The 20,699-nt window shown below is 58.8% G+C and overlaps 1 protein-coding gene across 4 annotated transcripts in view; it reads left to right on the forward strand.

Moving 5' to 3' along the window:
* Positions 1-3,485: 3,485 nt before the first annotated feature.
* KCNIP2 (potassium voltage-gated channel interacting protein 2) overlaps positions 3,486-20,699 on the forward strand; it is a gene marked incomplete at its 5' end in the record, with an annotated part of 44,068 nt that continues 26,854 nt past the window's right edge. For 3 of the 4 annotated variants that reach the window (XM_082053827.1, XM_082053829.1, XM_082053830.1), the window contains one exon: positions 3,495-3,567. In XM_082053827.1, the coding sequence (XP_081909953.1) occupies positions 3,495-3,567 (73 nt within the window). Of the gene's footprint in view, positions 3,568-20,699 lie in introns of all 4 variants that reach the window. The other variant, XM_082053828.1, reaches the window with a different exon arrangement.

The following is a 20,699-nucleotide window of genomic DNA, read 5'->3' on the forward strand; positions in this document are numbered from 1 at the left end:
GCACAGCTCTGCCTGCAGCAGGGCCCTGCACCCAGTGCTCCAGGCAATACTGGAGCATCCCCAAACTCGTCCCCTTCTCCAGTTACTCTGGAAAAGGCTGCACTGGCCACACGCTGACCTGGGGACAAACAAGTCCCCTGGACAGCGTGGCCCCACGCACACCTCCCAGCCCCTCTCGCCCTGGCTCAGAGCCATTCCCGACTGCGGCTCAGCTGCCTGGGGAGCAGCATTAATCCCGTGCAGATGTCCTTTATCGAAGCACTGCTGCCGCTGACAGGGTGACAGATGGGCCACTTAGGGAACGTGCCTCGTGTCTGGGCCAATGCGAACAAGTGATTTCCATCACAGCGAGGGTGGATGGGTGGTCCCATGTTCCTTCCTCTAGAGACACACAGCCCAAGGTGCACCTCAGGGTGCAGTACCCCTCACACCTCCAGCTCACCTCCCCCTGGTTCTCCAGCCCCATCCCACCCCACTGCTGGCTGTGCCAAGCCCTGGGACTGGTTTATGTGGCCCTGTTTCCCCCATGGCTTTCTGCTGCTCTCTTCGAGAAGAGATCGGGAACCTGGGTGCTTCCACAGAACCGCTGCCCACCCCAGCAGGCTGGATCCAGCCGTCTGCCTGTCCTCCACACTCTCCTGGCCCTGAGCACTGGGGTAAGGGCTTCACGGTGAGCTGCGCTCCATTTGCTGTGCAGCCTGCACCACTTCTTGGCCATCTGGGGCATGACTCTCCCTCCCAGTTACCCCTTGTAACTGGGATCTGGGCTTGCAGGAGCTGCCGGAACTCTTCCATCTTCTGGAAATGGTTAATTCAGTGTCATCTGCCACAGGAGAGGCCACCAGCCCTACCTGCAGACAGCTTCTGCCCACCCCAGACCTGCTGATTGTTTTTGTGGTGGATGCGGCCAGCAGCAGCAGGGGCTGTGCAAGGCACAAGAGTGTTGATTAAAGCCTTGGATGCCACTCAGGTGATTTTCCTCAGCCTGGCCCAGCCTTTCTGCATCTGCCGCACGTCCCGGTGAGACGTGCTGCAGAGGATGCTCTCTGCACTCCGGCTGTGACTTTGCAGCCGTGTCCGTCCCTGGCCAGACATGTTTACTGAGATGTCTCTGCGCCCAGCGCACCCGCAGCAGGGCCCTGCCTGGGTCCAAGCTGGCAGGCAGGGGCTGGACCTGTTCCTGCAGCAGAAAGGCAGCAGCGGCCAGCAGTGGGCTGCTCCCACTCTGGCATCTTACAGACCGCTGGCCCCCAGTGCCTAGAGGAACATTCAGGAGAGGACGTTGCACTTTTTCCGAGCAGAGAAAGGCTCGAAGTCTGTGAATCCTGGCAGGATGCCCAGCTCTCCTGTCTGCTAAGGAAAGGAGCTGTGACCAGGGATCAAGTGAGCTGTGTCCCCCATTTTCTACACTGTGGGGAGGGTGGGCTGTGTCAGCCTGGCCCTGGGGCTGCCCCATCCTACCCCATGGTATCCACCAACCTGCCCAACTTTTCCCCTCCTCTCACCAGCCTGGCAAAGTATCTCTCACTTGCCTGCAGGAACAGAAGCACTTAGCTGGGATAAAAATAGCCATGTTTGCCTCCCAATGGACAAGGGATGGCAGAAGGTGAAAACTTCCCCTGTATGGCTCTGCTGGGCCCACCATGTCTGCAGTGGGATGGAGCTGCAGGATGCTGGAGATGGGGCACATGAGCCTGGGCACCACTCATGCAGCTCTCCTAGCTGAGGCCACCTCCCTGGGACACTGCTGGTCCCCAGGGGCTGCCAAGTGGATGCAGCCCGGGGTGTGATGGAAAGGATGGAGGAAGGAGGATGGGAAGGGCAAGGAGCAGCAGGATGGACAAGCCCAGCAGTGCAGGGGGTCATTGGGCTCGCCAGGCTCCAGCTCTGCTCATCAGGCTAAGCAGAGGGGGCATCGCCAGGGCTGTCCCGGGAGCTTCTCTCCAGCTGGTCTGTACGTGCAGGCTTTGCGGTGGTGACCGGGCCATGGGGAGGGCTGGGGGAATGTGTTTAGTTCTCCGAGCATTTCTCCACTGCGTTTTCCCCTCTAAATGGCTCTTATTTTTAGATCCAGGCAGTTGCTAAGCATCGCTGCCTCGCTAAGGCGGCTTCTTTCATGGCTTGACACCAAAGCACGCTGACAACACGCTGCCGCGTGAGCCTGGCCCTCCCTCCTTGCTGCTCTGGATTCCCTTTCTGTCCTGTGGCTCCCATGGGCCGGGAGGGACAGGCTTGAGCACAGGGGCTGGGACGGGATACTTTGTCTTGCTTCTGGCTCCTGATCCCCTCTGTCTGCATGAATCAGAGGATGAAGGGAGGAGAGGTGGGAAGTGCGGGAGCTGGGCAGTACCTCAAGACGTGCCCAGGACCCTTGGCACGGTGCAAACGTGGCACGTGGCACATGGGCGATGGTGTGACAAAAGCCCCTGGCTTTGCCCGTGGCAGGGACTCTCCAGCATAATTCACACCCCCCCGTGTTGGAATCGTGCACAGATGGCAGCAAATAACCGGGGACAGCAGGGGGACCTCTAGCCCCAGTGACAGAGGTACCAGTGGGGCTGTGAGCTCCTCTCTTGGCAGCACCGTGCCCCTGGAAGCCCCCCACAAGGTGTGCTGCTGCTTTACCCCTTCCCTGGGGCTGCAGGAGATGGGGGAAAATCCTGCTAGAGGCTTCAACTGTGAATGGGCATCTCATGCTTACGTTTGAGGCTGGCAGAGAGGACCTGCTCCTGTGCTTGGCTGCAAGCAGGGGGACCTGGGCCACCCTTCCCTTATGTCCCTTGGCCACTGCACATCCCCTCTGCTTCTGACTGATTTCCCATGCAGCTTCTCCCTGAGGGGGGGATGCAGCAGCTGCCGTGGCTAGGGTCCCCCTTCCTCTGTAGCTCCTGGGGATCCCAAGGTGTAGACCAGCATGGGCACCGACATGCAGAGCTTAGGGGACCATCTCTCATCTGCTGTGGGGTGGGGGTCCATGCTTCTCCTGGCCCAAGCCTTCTCCATCCCCATCCCCATCCCCTTCTCCATCCCTTCGTGGTCCGTGTCCCCCAGGGCTCTCCCATACCGCCGGAGACCCCCACCTCGGTGCAGCCCGGAGCAGGTCCCTCCCTGCCTCTTCCCCAGAGTTCCCCCCATCGGCCGCCGGGACAGCCTCCTCCCGCCCCCGGCCGTGCCTCAGTTTCCCCGCGGCGGCGCGGCGCAGGGCGGCGGAGCTGGGCCGGCGGCTCCCGGGAGGAGGCGGGGAAGGACGGGAGGGAGGGGGCGGCTGTGCCCAGCCCCGGCGGCGGCGGGGAACGGGGCGGCTGCGCGCTCCTGCCTGCCGTACCGAGCCGTACCGAGCCGAGCTCCCCGGCACCGCCGGCCCCTTCCTGCTGCCGCGGTGAGTGCCGCGGGCGGCGGGGCGGGGGGAGGCGGCGGCCGCGGGCCCCCCCTGCCCGGCGGCGGAGCCCGTGCGCCCCGTCGCGGTTCCCCCCGCCGCTCGGCGGGGCGGGAAGATGCGGAGCAAGGGCAGGAAGGAGAGCCTGTCCGACTCCCGCGACCTGGACGGCTCCTACGACCAGCTGACGGGTGAGTGCCGCCCGCCGGGGAAGGTGCAGCAGCCGCTCGGGACCACGGCGCGGGGGCGGCCCCAGGCACCCGACCCGGCCCCAGGCACCCTTGCCCGCCCGCCCGCTTCCAGACCCGCCTGAGCCCCGGCCCCCTGCCCGCCCCGCTTCGCCGCACGCCTGGTCTGGGAGGGGGGGCGGCCGCGACCCCGACGCTGGAGCAGGGGGACAGTCCCGGGCCCGGGGAGGTATTCTCCGGGGGGGGTTAGAGTCGATCCCAGCCGGGCAGAGGTTGCCCCGAGGCAGGTTGGCAGGGAACAGGCCCCCACCGGGGGCTGGGATGCTTGGATCGCTTGTGGCTGTCCCCAAGCACACCCTCCCTCACCGCTGCTCCCAATCCCCTTTGGACAGCAGGGTTTGGTGCTGGGCTTTCTCTGACATGCCTTGGACCCCATGCAGCACACTCGATTGGCACAGCAGCACCCTGGCTGCAGGTTCTCCCAGAAACGGGGAGGCTCATCCCGCTCAGCAAACCTCAGCAGTGCCACAGAACCTGGTGTCTTCTCCACTCATTGTCCCTCAGCATATCCAGAGATGCTCAGCCTCCAGATGGGATGGCCATGAGCTAGGGAAGCCAAATATGACCCAGTTGTGACCCTATTGCATCCCCCTCCATCATTTGCCACAGCAGAGAACTCCCTGGATTCCCACATCCCACCACAACATCTGCATCCATCCCTCACACCTCATTCCCCGTTGTCTGGTAATGAAGCAGCTGGGCTGGAGCTGGCAGCACCCCTTTTTCCCCATGTGCTCTCCACAAATCAGGCCAAATCCTGTCCCCTTTCAGTGCCTCTGTCACAGGAGCTGTGAAATGGGGCAGCAATTCCCACCTGCCTTGCAGGACCCACGGCAGAGCCAAAGCTGTCCATAGCTGGTGGGGTTGGGTGCCCTCGTACTGCAGGCACTGGGGTATGTGCACAGGCTTCTCCCACGAGTCCTGGTGGTGCTTTTCCTGCCACAGTCTAGAATAGATTTTGGGCTTTGCTCTGGAGTTTCGAGGAGGTGGTTGTAGTAGCACAGGACCCCTGCTCTGCTTTCCTGAGCAACTCCATGTGTGGGAATTGCTGTTTGCTGCTTGCCCAAACGTGCTGCAGGGAGGATATTTTTGAGCTGTGTAGGAACTTGGAACCCACACACAACTTTTGGTTTCTCCGGTAACTTTAAAATGTCCATATGGATTTAAATCAAACCAAAGTTAAAAACAAATTCCAGTCTCTCCGAGGCTGAGACCTTTTATGCCTGGGCTTACCTCTGAGCCAGCTGTGCAGCAGCAACCTGAACAGAGGGGATCTGTGCCGCTGTTCCAGACCCTACTTGTGGGGATGGGGCTGATGAGGAGCCTTGGGGGAATAAGACTGAAATATCTGCCTTATTTCTCAGCTTAGGAAACGGAGGCCCTGGAAGGTCACATCACTCTTTTGCCATTGCTGTCAGGTCAGTGACCTGCCAGGGTAGAGCCAGTGGTAATGCCAGGGAGGAGAGGGAGCTGGTCCCAGCAGCACCGATTTCCCTTGCGCTGGCTGAGTGCACCGAAGCTGTCCCTTCCTGTGGAGGGAAAGTTGTTTTTCTCCCAGAAAGAGTGTGGAAGTGATGCAGGCAGGAGGAGACGGAATGCAGCCTTAGCTCTAGGAAGGGTTTAATAGCTCAAGCTGCTGCCTGCTAACCTGGCCTGGGCCCTTCTGGTTCCCTGGGGATGTGGTGAGGAGCCGGGACCCCTGTGGGGCCGTAGTGAAGTCCCAGGGTGGAGCTGGCAGTGCCAGCATGGGCTTAGTCTCTCCCTGCAGAGGGGAGAGTCCCTGCCGACACTTGTTTTTTGGTAGCTCAGTTCTGCCTGGGGACAAGCATGAACAGTCTGGGGTGTTCCTGCAGTCTTGAGGACCTCCACCCATCAGGGTCTATCAGGGTTTGGGGGGGCATCTGCCATGCAAGAGCTGCTGAGAGATGATTTGATGTCAGGTGATGCAACAGCCCCACAGCAGCTTCAGCAATTGCTGATGTGCATGGGGACAGCAGTCGGTCCTGCCGCCTTCCTATTATTGCTCCTCAAAAACAGGGATGAGGGAGATGAGACTCCCATCTATGCATGCCTAGGGAACGGTTAGCAATATCCCCTCCCAAAAGAAGGAGAGGGGCTAAGGGGCAGCAGGAACTCAAACCATCCACAGGGTAGAAAAGCCCCACACCTTCCCCAGCAGCACACTGAATTTTAAATTTAAAGAGCTGTTGAAAATGGAGGTGCAGGGACAGCCCCCTATCCCTGTGGCATCTCCAGAGGTGCCCGGCGACCCGGACCCCAGATGGAACAGCCGTGGGCTTTGCGGGCTCATGGCACGTGGATGTGTGTGTGAGAGGAGAGAGCGCCTGAGTGAATGAAAGCTGCCTGCGTGTGAGCAGCGGGGAGGGCAGCACTGGCTGCGGTGATGGGGAGACATGGGCCAGCAGTGCTGGGGCAAGCCAGGATGGACTCTGCCTATGCCTGGCCCCAGTGCAATGGTGTGGGGTGAGGGCAGGCACTGGCCATGCCACTGCTTAGCCTGGGGCTGGGCACCTGTCTGGGTGCTAAGGAGAGAAATGTTTGTGATACACCACTAGGAAATTAAACCAGTCCGTTTCTGGGGTATTTAGGTGATGCTAGTGAGAAATAAAAGCCATCCATAAATTACATTATTCCTCCACTCCTCTAATGGCTTGAGCGATTAGTGTACAAGCAGAGCCCGGAGCCAGTGTCTCAGGACTGCTCTGGACATGTCCCTCCGTGCAGGAAAAATGGGAGCCCGGTGCCACTTTGCCCTGAGGAGTGCAGGTACCACATCCCCAGCCCTGAATCCTAGCAGCGCAAGAGATGAGAGGGTCTCAGAGGTGGCTTTCCCACCAGTCCATGGGGTTGTAGAGGCAGAGGACTGCCCCAGCCCCAGTTTGGTGACCTGGGGCTCCATCCCACCTTGAGGGACAAGACTATCCCAGCTATGCTGTGTCCTGCGAGTGGAAGGGCATGTGCCAGCACAGGGTCAACAACTGGGCTGTTTGGAGTGGGCCAAACCCCCTAACTGCATTTTGGAAGGATGAGGGATTCATCTCCAGGGCTGTTCGTCCCCCAAAAGGGGTTAGGAGGCTCGTTTTTCATGCCTGCTTTTTCACCCCTGCTTTCTCCTTCCCATTGTTGGGTTGCTGGGTCTTGAGCAACTACTTTGCTCCACCCCAAGGGCAGCCAAAGGGTTTGCAATGGGTGAACAATTGCTATAGAGACTGTCTGCAGAGTTTTGGGATCCTCCTGCCTCCCAAGGCATGGCTGATGGATGGGGACTCCTGAACTCCTAGCGCTTTGAGCAGCCCACCCAGTGAGCTGAAAACTGTAGGTACCAGCATAGCGACAGCGCAGCATCTGGCTGAGCTCTCCTCCCTACCTAGAAGGAGGGTGTTTCAGAGACAATCTCTCCCAGTGATAGTAAGAAAGGAGAGATAGGGCTGAGCTGTTCCCTGCAAACATGCTGGGGGGAGGATGGGTCAGTAGGGACGATGGGAGGACAGTGGGAGCTGAGCTGCGGTCCCTGTCGCAGGGTAAAGCCGAAGAGCTGTGCCCCAGCGATGCATCTGCCGGAGGCGGGTACCAGGTGATGGGCAGATCTAGGGCTGCGCCAGGGCCTTGTTCTGCTGTCGGCAAAGCCAGCAGCTCCATCGTGGCTGCTCACAGCCCATGATTAGCCAGGCAGGAGGAAAATCTCCGCAAGATTGCTGTAGCAGGACTTCTACCTGCAAGGGGGATAATTCATTTCACAGGGTGTGGAGGGGGGGTGTTAGTGCTTGTCTGTCCAAAATAATAGTGTGTGTAGGGGAAGCACTGGGATCTGCAGCTGGCAAATGGAGTGATAGGGCTGATGTGGTGGATCAAGGGCAGGAAGCAGGCAGGGGCCAGCTGGGCACCCAGCTGCGGGTGTGCGTGGCAGGCTTTGTGCTGTGGTGGATCCCAGGGAGGGGCACTGGGATGGGGACTGTGCCTAAGACCACAGCAGTGTTCTGCTCATGCCCAGAACAAAGCTCCTTTTCTTGCCTAGTTGCTTTCTCAAACTGCACAGGAACATCCCTGGGTGCACGGCCCTGCCCACACAGGTCTGGCAGGGCCAGCTGCCTGCATCCCTGTGACCAGCAGCACACGTGGATTGTCACCTCCTAGAAGCAGTTCCACAGTGACACACATCAATGTCCTTCCCCTGGGGAGTCTGGCCCTTGGGAACTATGCGTGCTTCCTGTCCCGCTGCTCCTCCGCTCTCCTCCCTCCTCCGTGCTGCTGCTGCTGCCGCCCTATGCATTCCCCCTCCACTTGCTGCTTCTGCTACCCATGGCAGGGTGGTGAGGCTGGGCTGGAAGCCGGACTGACCCTCAGACCAGGTCCCCAACCTCCCCAGGAGGCCCCCACTCAGGGTGGGGTACGGTGGGGAAAGGTCTCCCCACTCATGCGCTGGGGTGGCGGTCTCCCGTGGGGTCCTCTCTATGCCAAAGCGCCCTGCCCTCCATGGCTGCTGCACCTTCCTGGGGTGATGGGAGTGTTGCCTGACTCTGCCTCATCTCTGTCTGCTCTCTCCTACTCTCTGGCATCTGTACCCCTCTGCCTCTTCCCTCTTTGCTGTCCTGGCTTGTCTGCAGCCCTTCGATGCTGATGAATCCCCTCTCACAGCGCGTTGTGGCCTCCCCTGACCAGAGGTTCAGCCCCTGGGGCTCCTTGCCAGAGGGGATGCTGCTCTGAGCCTGTGCTGGGGCAAAGCTGCACAGGGGATGAGAAACACGAGGGTGATGCTACTGGGTGCTGCTGCCTGTGGGCAGGTTTGATTTTGCAGGTGGAGAGGCTGGAGCTGAGGTTCTGGCAGCCGCTGCTGCATCCTCAGAGGCAGAGGTGGGTCGGAGCCTGTGGGGAACTGGTGACACAGGATTAATCGACAGGAAGTTTGTGCATTTGGTTGGGGTGGTTACACAGCTGATTTCTGCAGAAGCCGATACATAATTCATGCGCTGTTCCAACTTTGGCCAAGGTGTACAACTCCTGCTGCACGGGGCTGGCGTTGCAGGGGCAGGGAGGGCTTTGCTCTTTCTTCATCTCTGTGTCCGGGCACAGAGAGGAGTTTTTCCCTACGTCTGGCCATATCGCAGCTGTAGAAGTTGTCTGGGCTCAGTGATGCTGCTTTACTGCTGTGTGTTATGCTGAGACCAACTGCCCCCAGAGCTCTGGGAGCCAGAACAGGAGGAGGTGTGGGAGGGTGAGCAGAGCTGGCCCCTGGAGCAGGCTCTGGTTTCACTTGGCCATATCAGGTCTGTAAGTCCTGGCTGGAGTTGAGCCTCATGCCCTTGCCTTGCACCCAGGGCATTACGGGGTCACACCAGCCCCGAAGGACAGAACAGACCCCATTAGTGGAGCTGCCCTCCCCCTCCCTCACTGGCTCTTCTCATTAGTGGTGTTTTCATTAGGAGAAGTGGTTTGGTTTTGTTTAAGTCAAATTGCTGTGCTTGGGAGATGATAAATCCATCTGCTGGCAAATCGCTCTCCTGCCGCCGGGATGGATCCCAGCCCTGGGCTTTAATCGTGCTGCAGATGAATGAGCCTCTAGTGAAATGAATCTCCCTGCCGTGCCCTGCCGGGGGGCTGAGCCGGGCAGACTGCCTCCCTGATGCCGTGGCAAGGGGCTCTGGGTTGGGATGGGCGACCAAAATCCTCTGCTAAGGGGTTGCAGAGCCCTGGGGGAGGTTATTGCTGAGCACGTCAACTGCTGGAGCTGGTGCAAGTGGCTTCCCTGGGTGCAGAGTGGGAGAGGAGCCTTTCCATGGGGCAAGGGCTTGTGGGTGGGTGCAGGGGTCCTGTTCAACCCACCATCTGTGCCAGGGTGCTCTGTCAGCAGCTGGGGCTGGGTGGGTGCCATGCCATGGGGATGAGCGGCAGGACAGTGCACGGGACAGGGCTGGGATGCGATGCAGGGGATGGAGTGGCCCCGCTCTCAGTGATACCCTACCAAGTGGCTTTGTAAAGGGGATGTGGCAGCAGGGCTGTGCTGGAAGGGAGGCTCTTTTCAGGGTCCTCCTGTCCTTGACCTGCTGTGGCTTGGGCTACTTCTGGCTTTTAAGTAAACTTGTCTTCCACTTCAAATGAAAATGGGTGGTGCAGCCCCTGGGGAGCCAGTGAGTAATTAACTTGTTTGGGAATGGAGCCCTGCAGGAGGGGAGCTGGGGGCAGAATGGCTGCCACATTCAACAGGAGCTGAAGGGGATGGGGGGGCATGGGGGATGTGTCACCTGCTGCTGAATTTGGGTCTCCCAGAATTTTTCCTCTCTGGTCTGGACAGGGTGACTCACCTGCAGATACCAGTGGGCGGGGGTGCCGTACACCCGCACGCCCACACACTTGGAGCATCACACTCCTGCCCATGCCCAACAGCAGCCCCAGGGCCCAGCTCCGTCTGGCTGTAGGTGACCCCAGCCCTGTTTTGGCAGGAAACACTGGGCTTTGAACCTGTCAGGTCTGTTCGGGTGTCGGGCACCCCTCCCAACCCCAGGATGCAATTAACATTGCTGCCGGGAGTTCTGGGGTGCGGCAAGAGGGTCGGTGTCCCATCCATGCTGCTCTTGCTCACCCTGTCCGGGGACACTGGGGACCTGGGTACATTGCAGTCTGGGGGCCATGCAGGCAGGTCCCCCATGGCTACTGCAGTGCCCATCCAATTCCTACACCAGCTCCACCCCCAGCAAGCATGTGGGGGCTGTGCCCTGTGTGAGACAAGGGCACAACCTGCACATGGATGAGCTCGATCCATACTCCGCTTGGAGGGCCCTGGGCTGTAGCTGGGACAAGCTGATGGCTTTGTCCTGGAGGAGAGGGAGTGGTGTGGGAGCTATCTGGCCTACAGAAAGGTCTGGTGAGGGCTGCGCTGCCCACAGGCAGGTAGGGGATGCTCAGAGCCTCAAGGGCCAGTCCCAGGCTGGCAGCAGAGATGCTTCACCTGCAGCCCCTCACCTAGGAGCCGGTCAGATATAGTGATGGAGTCACTAACTGCAGGTGGGCTGGTGGCATAAATCCGCTACCACAGCTCTGCTGTATGGAGATGAAGGGACTGACTGGCCAGACCACAACACCCCTGGGCTGTCCTGCTATCCCTGTGAGCCGCCTCCTGTGGCAGTGGCATTCCTGCTGGGAATGGGCTCGACAGTCTGAAGCAGAGGGAGGTTTCTTGTCAAGATGCTACCAGGAGAGACTGGCAGGACCCTGTCACCGAGCCTCTGTGGGGCAGAAAGAAGGACTCTGGTCGTGGCTCCAGGCACTGACCCCAGCAGCAGAACTGGGATGCACCGTCTCCCTTAACTGTCTTCTCATCACCAAACCCACATATTTGGACATGAAAAAGTGCTTTTTAGGGACGGAGCACTGGTGACAGTCTGGCCAGGATCTGAGTCACAGGGAAGAGGGTTTCCAGGGTTTTCCCTTGGCCCAGCTGAGGAAGGTGCAGCCCTGAGAGATGCAGGGAGGCACTGGCAAACTTGCGCATCCTTGGATCACCCTCAGCCCCAGCAGGAGCCAGGGATGAACCATCCAGCTGCTCTCACCTGGATACTGCAGCCCATCCAGCTGCAGCAGGGTGAAATGAGAGCCAGCCTGCTTGCTAACAAGATTAGACAAGCGAGCCACTGCTCCTGGCCCGTTTGGTTAATCGCTTCTTCCTAGATTGAATTTTTAAAAATTGTATTGCTTACAGAAAGCCCCTAAATGGGTTTAAAGGCAATAATCCATCCTGCCCTCCATCACTGCAAGGATCCCACTGAGCCTCCTTGGCAGTGGGTTGTTGAAGTCCCTTGTGTGTCTCCACGTGTCTCTGGTGTCCCCAGGAGGTGGCTGGCTGGGCTGGCCAGCCCTTGGTGGCTCTTGATTTACTTGCATCTGACCCCAGAGCAGGGAGGGATGGCTGCTGGTGCTGGCTTTTCCGGTTGCAGCTCCTGGGCAGGAATGCTGTAATGTGCTGTGGTTAGGGCTGATCACAGTGTCCCCTGGGGACACCTCAGCCCTCTCCTGTGTGATGGGTTATGCCCTCAAGTAGCTCTTTATCCCCTCCGAAGTCACACCTTCTGAGCCCAGCCCCTGCTCTGCATTTCTCATGCTGACCTGAGCAAATTTCCCCCGGCACCCACCCTCCCCACTGGCCTCCCCTCCGCTGCTGTGCAAAGTGAGTCACTCCCCAGCACCAGGAATCTTTCATGTCATTTCCCCCTTTGCCGCAAAGTCATTAATGCGAGTGGAATAATTTGTTGCATAACAGAGAGGATCAGCAGGAGCTCTGCTGTGGCGGGTGACGCCTGGCCCCGGCTCCCGCCACCCTGGCCACCGCTGCCCCAGGAGAGGGTGGCTCTGTGGGATCACTGGCTGGGAGCATCCCAGGTCTTGCTGGGATTGTGATTCCACAGCTGCATTGTGCTGGTAGTGATGGTGTCAACTCCCTGAGAGTTTTTTCCGAAACCGCCGAGTCCCACCTAGACCCCGACTGCATGAGATGGGTGTATTTCTTGTGGCCTCAGTGTCTGCTCACCCTCACACAGCTCCTCTGAAAGGGCCTCGTCCCAACTGCTCCATAGTGACAGTGCCACGAAGTGTCCCCTGCATTGACCAGGGGGTATGTAGTGGCACCTGCCACATCCATGCCTCGTACCCGCCACATGCTGCTCCAGCTCCTCTTAGCTCCCCAGGCTGTGAGGTCACAAGTGCTTCCCACCAGCAGTCAAATCCTTCCCGGCTTCTCACTTCAGAACTGGGGACTCCAAGGTGTCCCAGTGGGGGTGCAGGCTGTCTGGTACCCTGCATGGCTCAGGGCCCTGAAGCCCCCAAGGGCAGCTCTGGAACTTGCAGTGAGGTCCCAGCTGTCTGTTGCTGCTGGCGATAGCAAACCCATGCAGGGGGTGCAAACCCAAGCACGGCTGGGGCTCTCTCCTGGGGACTTCACAGCCTCCTAAGCAGGGAGCTGGCTGGAGCGGGGGCTCACTGCCCTCAGCCAGCCCACCTCAGGGCTGTGGGTGCTCGGAGCTCTTGCCAGAATGATGCTCATTGTGGCTGTGGCAGATCTGGTTCCTCCCATGCATGGTGAGGGGGAGAAGATCAGGGAAGAGTGCTTTAGGTGTTCAAAGGCACAGTGGAGACTGCCCCTCTGCCCAGAATTAATATTCTTCTATCCTGTGCTCGGCTGGGCATTAATTTAAAGATGCTGCAATGGGAAAGGGGGAGCCTAAGAGGACTGGGCTGAGAGCAGAAGGATTTAGTGAAGGAACGTGGGTGGTGCTGGGGGCTGCACAGGGGACAGCAGCATCCAATGGCACAGGACGGGCAGGAGGGAGAAGGTGACCATGCACCCCTCAGGAATGATGTGTCTGATGTGTCCCTGCTGTGACTATGGTGGTACCCAGTGGGTCCCACCAGCCCCTGGAAGGGGACATGAGGGTGATGCTGTCCTTGTCACCAGGGAGAGCACTGTTGCTGGGTGAGGAAGGGACCATGGTCTGCTTGCTCAAGGCGTGGTGGCTGTGCCACATGTCCCACCTCTACCCCTTGCTGTGCCTGGGACAGAAGTTTCAAACCCAAGCCTGGGGGAACCCAGTGGATGGACATTATGCCTGGCTCCATGGGGGGCAGAAAGAGGCCCTCCCCAGTACCACATCCCAGTGGGGACTTTGTCCCCTTACCCCAGCTGGGCAGCAATTCCCCTTGGTGGAGAGGGCTGCCCCAGAGCAGTGTGGGGAGGCAGGAAATGGTGTTTAATATTTCAAAGCAATTCATTGAAAACCTGCTGCTCCCTGGGGCTGGTCCAGACCCAGCAACCCTGGAAAGGGACCAGGATCGGCACCACCCCAGCGCAGTGTGAGCTGGAGTGGGAGGCTCTTTTGGGACCACATCCATCAGGTTAAAGGAGCCTTTCATCCCCTCTGTTGTCTGCAGACCTGAGGGTCCCACCTGTGCCCTGGGCCACAGCTCCAGGGCAGAGATGTGGGTCCCAAGGGTCTGCAGTGGCTTCACAGCCCCACACCACCCTGTGCCTCCCTCGACACTGTTTGTTTTCTCAGCCCGCCCTGCTGTAATTACAACCCGCTGTCACTCTCTGGATAATACATCTTTGCTTTTATCACTGCTTAATTAAATAACTGTGGGGAAGTGAGGGGCTGGTAACCCCTTGTTTGCTGGCACAAATAACCTGGTGGCACTGGGGAGGTCTCTTGGCAGAGGAGCTGGATGGGGCCAGCTGTGCTCTGGCTCGAGAGACATGGTTGAAGGGGGGGTACCTGTGTGCCCCTGAGAGGGTGCTGATTTTGTTATTTTGTTGTTCGTGGGCACAGCATCTCTGGCACAGATGTTTACAGGCCACCTCTACGGAGGTGCTCTGGGTACGACTGCCACCACCCCATCTGTAATTCTCCCCTTGGCTCAGAGCTGTGTCCACTGCCAGGCTGGGAAGAGCATGCGGGCAGAGTGCCCACTGCCAGGCCAGACACCTCTGCCCACAATTAGTTGGTCTTAACGAGTGTCCCTGGCAGCTGCTGCTGGGTCAGTGAGCTCTGACTGAATATCTGCAAGTCACTCCCCTCCAGGGCCGGACACGTGGGTCCTGCTCCCCACTCAGCAGAGCATCCTCAGCTGTGCCATGGGTCCTCAGTTTGGATGTGTCCCCCTCTGCTCTCTCTCCATCCCTTCCCTCATCCCTTCGCTGTCTCTCTGCCTTTGTGCTGTCCCCTGGTGCAAGCCTCTGTGAAGCCCGTGGCATGAGGAACCCAGGGTGCCATTTTGGGGACTGGCAGTAATGCACCTCCAGCTGCTGCCACGTCTTGCTCCCCTGGGTGCCTCTTCCTCCCCATCCCAGCCACCCCACAAGGTGTTGTAGCACCAGGAACCATGTGTGTTGAGGCATCCTCAGGAGCAGGATGTGTCCTTCTTTAAAAACAAATGGATGGGGGCAGTGGGAACGCTACCCTGGGCACTGCCTGCCTCACCGTAATGGACTGGGGAAAGGTCTGGTCTGACAGGATTTCCATCTACGCAAGACAAAGCACTGCACTGAACTGCAGTGCCATGGGTCCTCAGCCCAGCCTGGGTGGGGATTGATGAATGTCCCCAAACTGTTCCCAAGCCCCAAGCTTTGTGTTTGCCTGTAACGAGGAGCCAGTTCTTTTTGCAGATGCCATCTGGTCCCTTGCAGTGCTGGGTCCCCGTGCACCAAGCACCCGCCATTCGTTGTGCAAGCAGCATCACAAGCTACACTTATCTTCGGTCTCGTGGAGGGTGGTGGGTGATAAGACGTCCAAGATGCATGGCTGGGGTAGACTGGAAAATGTCCCCTAGTTGGGAACGGGCCTCCTGGTGCTGTGAGCAGCCCTGTGCTTTGGGGAGAATGATGGGTCCAGGGATGGAGAGATTTTGGGGGCACTCTGGGGCTTCATGGCAGGATGCTGTGGGAAGATGACCTCACTGCCTCCATAGGGTTTACTTGCAGGCAGGGTAATGTGGGTTGATCTGCAGGCTCAGGGTGCTTCTCCTTCTCGTGTGCTGTCTGTCCTCCTGCCTGTCCTCCTGCCTGCCCTGGATTTGCAGCCAGGGAGTCGTTTTTCGCAGATCAAAGCCAGGGGGCATCTCTCATCTCAGTTTACCTTGGTCTTGCCTGCACCCCAGCCCCGAGCACAGAGGAGGATTTGGAGGTAATCCTTGCAGATGGGATGCTGCTGGCTAATTATAGCCGAGCTCTCGCTTCATGGGAATCACGGCGAATTGTCCCTTGAGCCTAGGCAGTGATGGTACAAATCTGCTGCTAATTAGACTTGAAAGTCCTCCCGTGAGCTCAGGCGCGGGATGGATATTTGATTATTAACATATTTATTTCTAAGCCTCTCAGCAGGTTTTGCACAGGGAGGCTGTAGTCTCCCCCCTGAGTAACTGCCAGGCACGTTTATTCCTACCAAGAGTGCTTGGCAGCTCCAGGGGAGGGTGAGGGCTGTTCAGTTCTATGTGCTTATTTTTTTGGGGGTGTCTCACCAAAGTGTGTGGAAAAGACATCCTGCTGATGCTGGGGATGTTCCAGGTGGGAGCACAGACCCCAGATACTACTCTGTGCCTCCCACCAGCCCCTCTTCTGGGTGGGATGCTCCTGGTCCTCATGCCCAGGTGGGGAATCCAGAAATGTCTTTTCCCTCTTGCCTCCTGGGTTTGTTGGTTTCAAGCACTGACACAGTGTGAGGATGACCCAGTGGTGCAGAGCTGGTGCTGAGCACCGCAACCCAACACAAAGCTGGCTGCCACGGCATCCCCGGGGAGAGCATCCCTCCCTCTGGCGAAGGCAGACAAACTGCAATGGAAACGTTGCCTCTGAAACAACCAAAAATAGATTTCCTGTCCCCAAAATGTCAGTTTAAAAGGCAGTCTCTGGGGGCACCCTCGGGCTGGCAGTGGGCTGAATGTGTGCCCTGGAGATGCTGGGTGGGCGGCCCTGCTGCCCCGTGATGCAGGGCGGGCAGGGCAGGGGGCTGGAGGGCTGAGCCATTGCTTGTGGTACAAGTGGGGAGAGGGTCAGTGCTGGTGGGGGAGGCATCAGCCCGGCCATGGGGCTGCGCAGTGTTTTAGCTTGAGGCTGGAGAAAGGTGCATGTGGGCTGTCAGGGGGACAGCACTGATCTAGTGTGTTATCCCTGCCCTAAGCCCCCCACATCCCCCCAGACAGTTGTCACCCATCCAGGGGTTTCAGGCCGGTGCCGGAAGCTGTTGGCATGGGGAAGGTGAGGAGCCATGGGTCAGGACCTCAGCACCGCTTTGATCTCCGTCCCTGCTTTGTTGCTGCATCTCCCCATCCAGGGAGGGTCCGAGCTGGGGAGCTGGGGGCAGGTGCCTTGTTACAGCACTGGAGTTATTAATAGCAGCAAGCACTCTCAGTGCCTTCAAGCCAAGTCCATTTGAGGGGGATTCCAGCCATTTGAAGTATGTTTCCCCTCTCTGGGATCCCTTGGGCACCTTATCTCCCTCTCCCAGCTGCGCAGCCAGTGTGTGCCGGAGCCCCTGGATGAGCCACAGTGCTAATAGTCTTTCCCGCGCCGTCAGCCCGGCAGTGTCTGGCTGGGTGATGGAGGGCACCCTGCTGCCTGCACATGTGGGAGCTGAGTTCACATCCCAGCTCATCCCTGCCGTGTTTCCTCCCATCACTGTGCCGAGCCGGAGCTATTGGCAGTAGAGCGGACGCTGATTGCAAGGAAATTAGCCTTGTGCCATCTCCAATTTATCTGAGCCCAACCTGTGCATGATTGCACGGGGCTTGTTAATTTGTCGCTGTCGCTGTGGCTTGGCGCAAGGCTTTGAGTGTGGCAAGGCTGGAGGGGAGCATGCTGGGGGTCTGGGACATGTGGCAGCCTGCTGGCCATGGCCTCCCCTGGAGCAGATTTGGGAGCAGGGCTGTCATTGCTTGTGGCTGAGATTTTTCCCAGCCTCACAGTTCGGGAGGCTCCGGTGAGGCTCGGAGTGGGAGCTGGGGCAGACCTGGGAATGCAGAGTAGTGTGCTAGGGACGGAAACCCCCGGTGCTCCCTGTGAGGTGCTGTGGGGATAGGGCAGGGTGGGCATCTGAGGTACAAAAAAGATGCCCGTTCAGGTTAAGGACATGCTGTGGCTGTGTTGTGCCCCAGTGCGAGCTGTGCACTCCCAGATGGTGATGACCCAGCTGGATGGCTGTGCTCTCTGGAGGTCCTGGCAGCTGTGCTGCCCCACTGCCTGATATATCCTGGGTGCCACCTGTGTTGCTGTGCTTTGCAGACCCAACAAGCTCAGAAATGGCCCCAGGTGCTCCAGGCAGGCTGTGGTTATCCTTGCTTACCGCTCAGTAACTCTCAATATGTCAGTCCTATAATCAGGGCTGGGCTCAGCTCCTGGCTCTTTTCCCTTCTGCATGCCTCCGCTTCCCTGCAGATGTTGTTCTTGGTCTTTGCTCTCCCTTTGTGGGACATGGAGGCTCTCAGGGTGCACCCAAGAGCCTGGGTGGGGGTGATGGAGCCCGCCCCCCCTGTCTGGTCCCCTCCTCCCCGCCGCTGCTACCCTATGTGTGGGGGCGATTAATTATTCACACCCCAGCAGGCGGGGGTGTCTGCAGCTGCCTGCGTGATGCCAATGGGGCCGACATGCCACTGAGCACAGAGAGCTTTTCTGTGTAAATCCCTGAAATATTTAGCAGAACTGACTTAAAAAATGCAGCTTGGGAGAAGCTAGTGCCTTGGCATAACCTGGAGGCCTGGGGGCCATCATGGGGGGCGATGGGGGTGATGAATGCACCAGGGTGGTCCCTGGGGGACTCTGGCCCCAATTTTTGCCCCACACCCACCATCCAAGTTGCTGGTAGACTTTGTATCTGTCTGTTCATCTGATCACCTATCCATTTGGTCTTTCTTCTTGTCTCTGCCTTGAGACCGTGGGGGTAGCCCCATCCTTTCCTTGCATTGCAGGTGTGCTTTGGAGCTAAATGTTGGCTGGGACATGTCCCGGTCCCCAGCCGGTGCCACCAGAGCCAAGCTGCTGCCCTGTCACCTGCTGTGTGCTGGCTGCTTGTAGTTTGTTGCTGAGGGACCAGTGCACAGTGTTGGGCTGGGTTCCTTCCCTGGCAGCGCCTTCCTGAGCAGACGGATCACGCCACATGCATTTTTTAACAAGATCCATCGGCTGAGAACGAGCCGAGCTGTCACCGCAGGTTTGTAATCAAAGCCAGACATGCCCTGGGAGCCCGGGGGAGTGTGGCCCTGCACGCCACCCCTCTCCATCACACGGCCAATTTACGGGGCATTTATTCTAGCATCGTGGGTGGGGAATCCAGCAGCATGGCAGGTTGCAGATGTGTTGCCCCTGCATCCCTGAAGGTACCAGGATGGCCAGCGCTCTCCTGCCTGGCATGATGTGGCGATTCCTGACCTGAGCATCTAAGAATGGGGACAGCCACAATGCAGAGCTGGTGCTACTGTTGGGCTTTGTGCACAGCCCTACACACCAAAATTGCACCTTTTCTGGGAATTGGAGCAAGCTGGGTTCGCTGACAGCCAGGGTGAGGTAGGAAAGAGTTTGTGCTTGTTCTGGGATGTGTTTTGGGCCAGACTGTCAAGGGAGCAAGAGGTGATAAGGGATGCAGGGAGCTGTAGCCAGCTCTGGATGGCAAGGCACATGGAGGCAGTCAACTGTACCATGGCAGGGCTGCCCTTGGCCTTCACAAGCTCACCCATTCGTGGATGCTCTCTGGACCTCACCAAGGCAGGAGCTGTGTGCAGCCCCATGCTCTGTACATCACAGAACCAAGCCCTGGGGTGCAGGGCCAAAGGCAGCGTGGGCTCGCGGTTAGAGCACGCTGCTCTTCCATGGCTGTCTGCCCTGCTCTGAGGCTTTCTCTCACCTCCTTGTTCAGTTTGCTCCTGTCCCCCTTTCCCCCCAGGCCAGTGGGGTGAAGGGCACCTGCAGTGGGCTCATGCAGTGTGGTTGTGGTTGTGCTGTGTGTTTCTCTCTGCAGGCACCAGCAGAGCCCCCAGGCTGCACTTTGCAGTGACAGCACATCCCATGTTACAGCTGCTGCAAATCCTACCTGCTAATAGCTATGCAAATCACCTCATTAGCTGCCTGATTTATTTTCTCTGGCATCATGTTTTCAGAATTTCCCGAAGTCCCTGAGGCTGCAGGTCCCCAGGGCTGGGAGGAGGCAGGAGCAGCAACAGGACACTCAGGTAGGGCTGGTTGCATCGAGCCTTCCTCTGCAATGGCAGCAGTGTTTGGCTCCCATGGAGCCACCTGCTCTCATACCATGTGTTTGGGACCAGGAACTCATGCCTTCCACAGTCTCTGCTGCTGGGATGTTCCCCTCCTCATCCCTCAGCATGCTCTGGCTCTGGGGTGAGTCTTGCTGAGCCCTCCCTCCAGCCAGGAGGCACAGGGCTACAGGGTACTCTGCATCCTTCTCACCCTGATTGCCTTTCCTCCTTGAGGGAGGTGTTTTGGCAGATGCTGTCACAGGGGTCTGCCCTCTGCCAGCCCCAGGATGACCCCAGAGAGCCCCCTGATGCCCTGGTCAGGGTGGCCCTGGCCTGGAACCCTGTTCTTGTCCTGTCCCTGGGGCATGTGGACTGGGCTGAAACGCTTGGAGACCTGAGCACCATCCAGGGCTGGCATAGGCAGGAATGGCCCCTGAGCACCAGCACGGTGCCCCCTGGGGATGCCCATGTCCCAGGGTGTCCCTGCCCATGCTGGTTGTGCACGCAACCGTGTGGTTGTCTGCAAGTATTACTGTCTCCTGGTTGCATTTTCCAGGGGTGTTCACATGCCCACAACACCAGTGACAGCAGGACAGGTTTTGCATGAGCAACAAGGGACCCATGTCTTAAGTCCTGACCCTGACCCAGCCACTCCATGGACTTGTCTTTGCCACGCTGAGCTGCCTGAAAGCATTGTGTCTGCTCCCTGCCTTCTGTTTATCTTTTATTTTCCCCCTTCTTTTTGTGGCTGTGCTAATGAATATTTTATGGCCAGGAACCAGCATGAATTCCCTTGTCTGCCCCCAGCGCTCCTGAAGCAGGTACCAGCCCAGATGTCAGTGCCTTAGGAAGGATGCGCCTGCCAAGAAGCTATCTCAGGAGGAGAGGACTTGGGCAGGGAAGGAAGCAATGGCTCTGATGTGGATAGCTGTGTCATGTCCCACTCTGCAGTGGTGCTGTCACTGTCCCATCCAGCCTGCAAGGGACTTGCAGCAGAGTGTGCTGGCACTGTGTCTGTGCATGGATTGGCCTTCACGGTTCCCATGTATCCTTGCACACGTGTGCACGGCCTTGTCCAGGTGGCCATGCGTGCTCCGACACAACTGCACGTGTCTCCTCCTGTGCCCCGTGTGCCATCCGCCGCCACAGCCGTCTGAATGAACCATGTCCCCGGCTCACCTCCCCGTGGCCCCGCCGCTGCTGCTGCGCTGTGCGGGGGCTCCTCTTAGCGTCAGACAGCAGCAACAGCACCGTGGCAGGCACAGCCCGCGGGTCGGGCCGAGGCACCGCACGGGCGCTACGTGGGCTGCCCTAGGCTGCTGTGCATCCAAGCT

The sequence above is a fragment of the Streptopelia decaocto genome (assembly GCF_964273445.1).
Source record: "Streptopelia decaocto genome assembly, chromosome: 5".
Lineage (NCBI taxonomy): Eukaryota > Metazoa > Chordata > Aves > Columbiformes > Columbidae > Streptopelia > Streptopelia decaocto.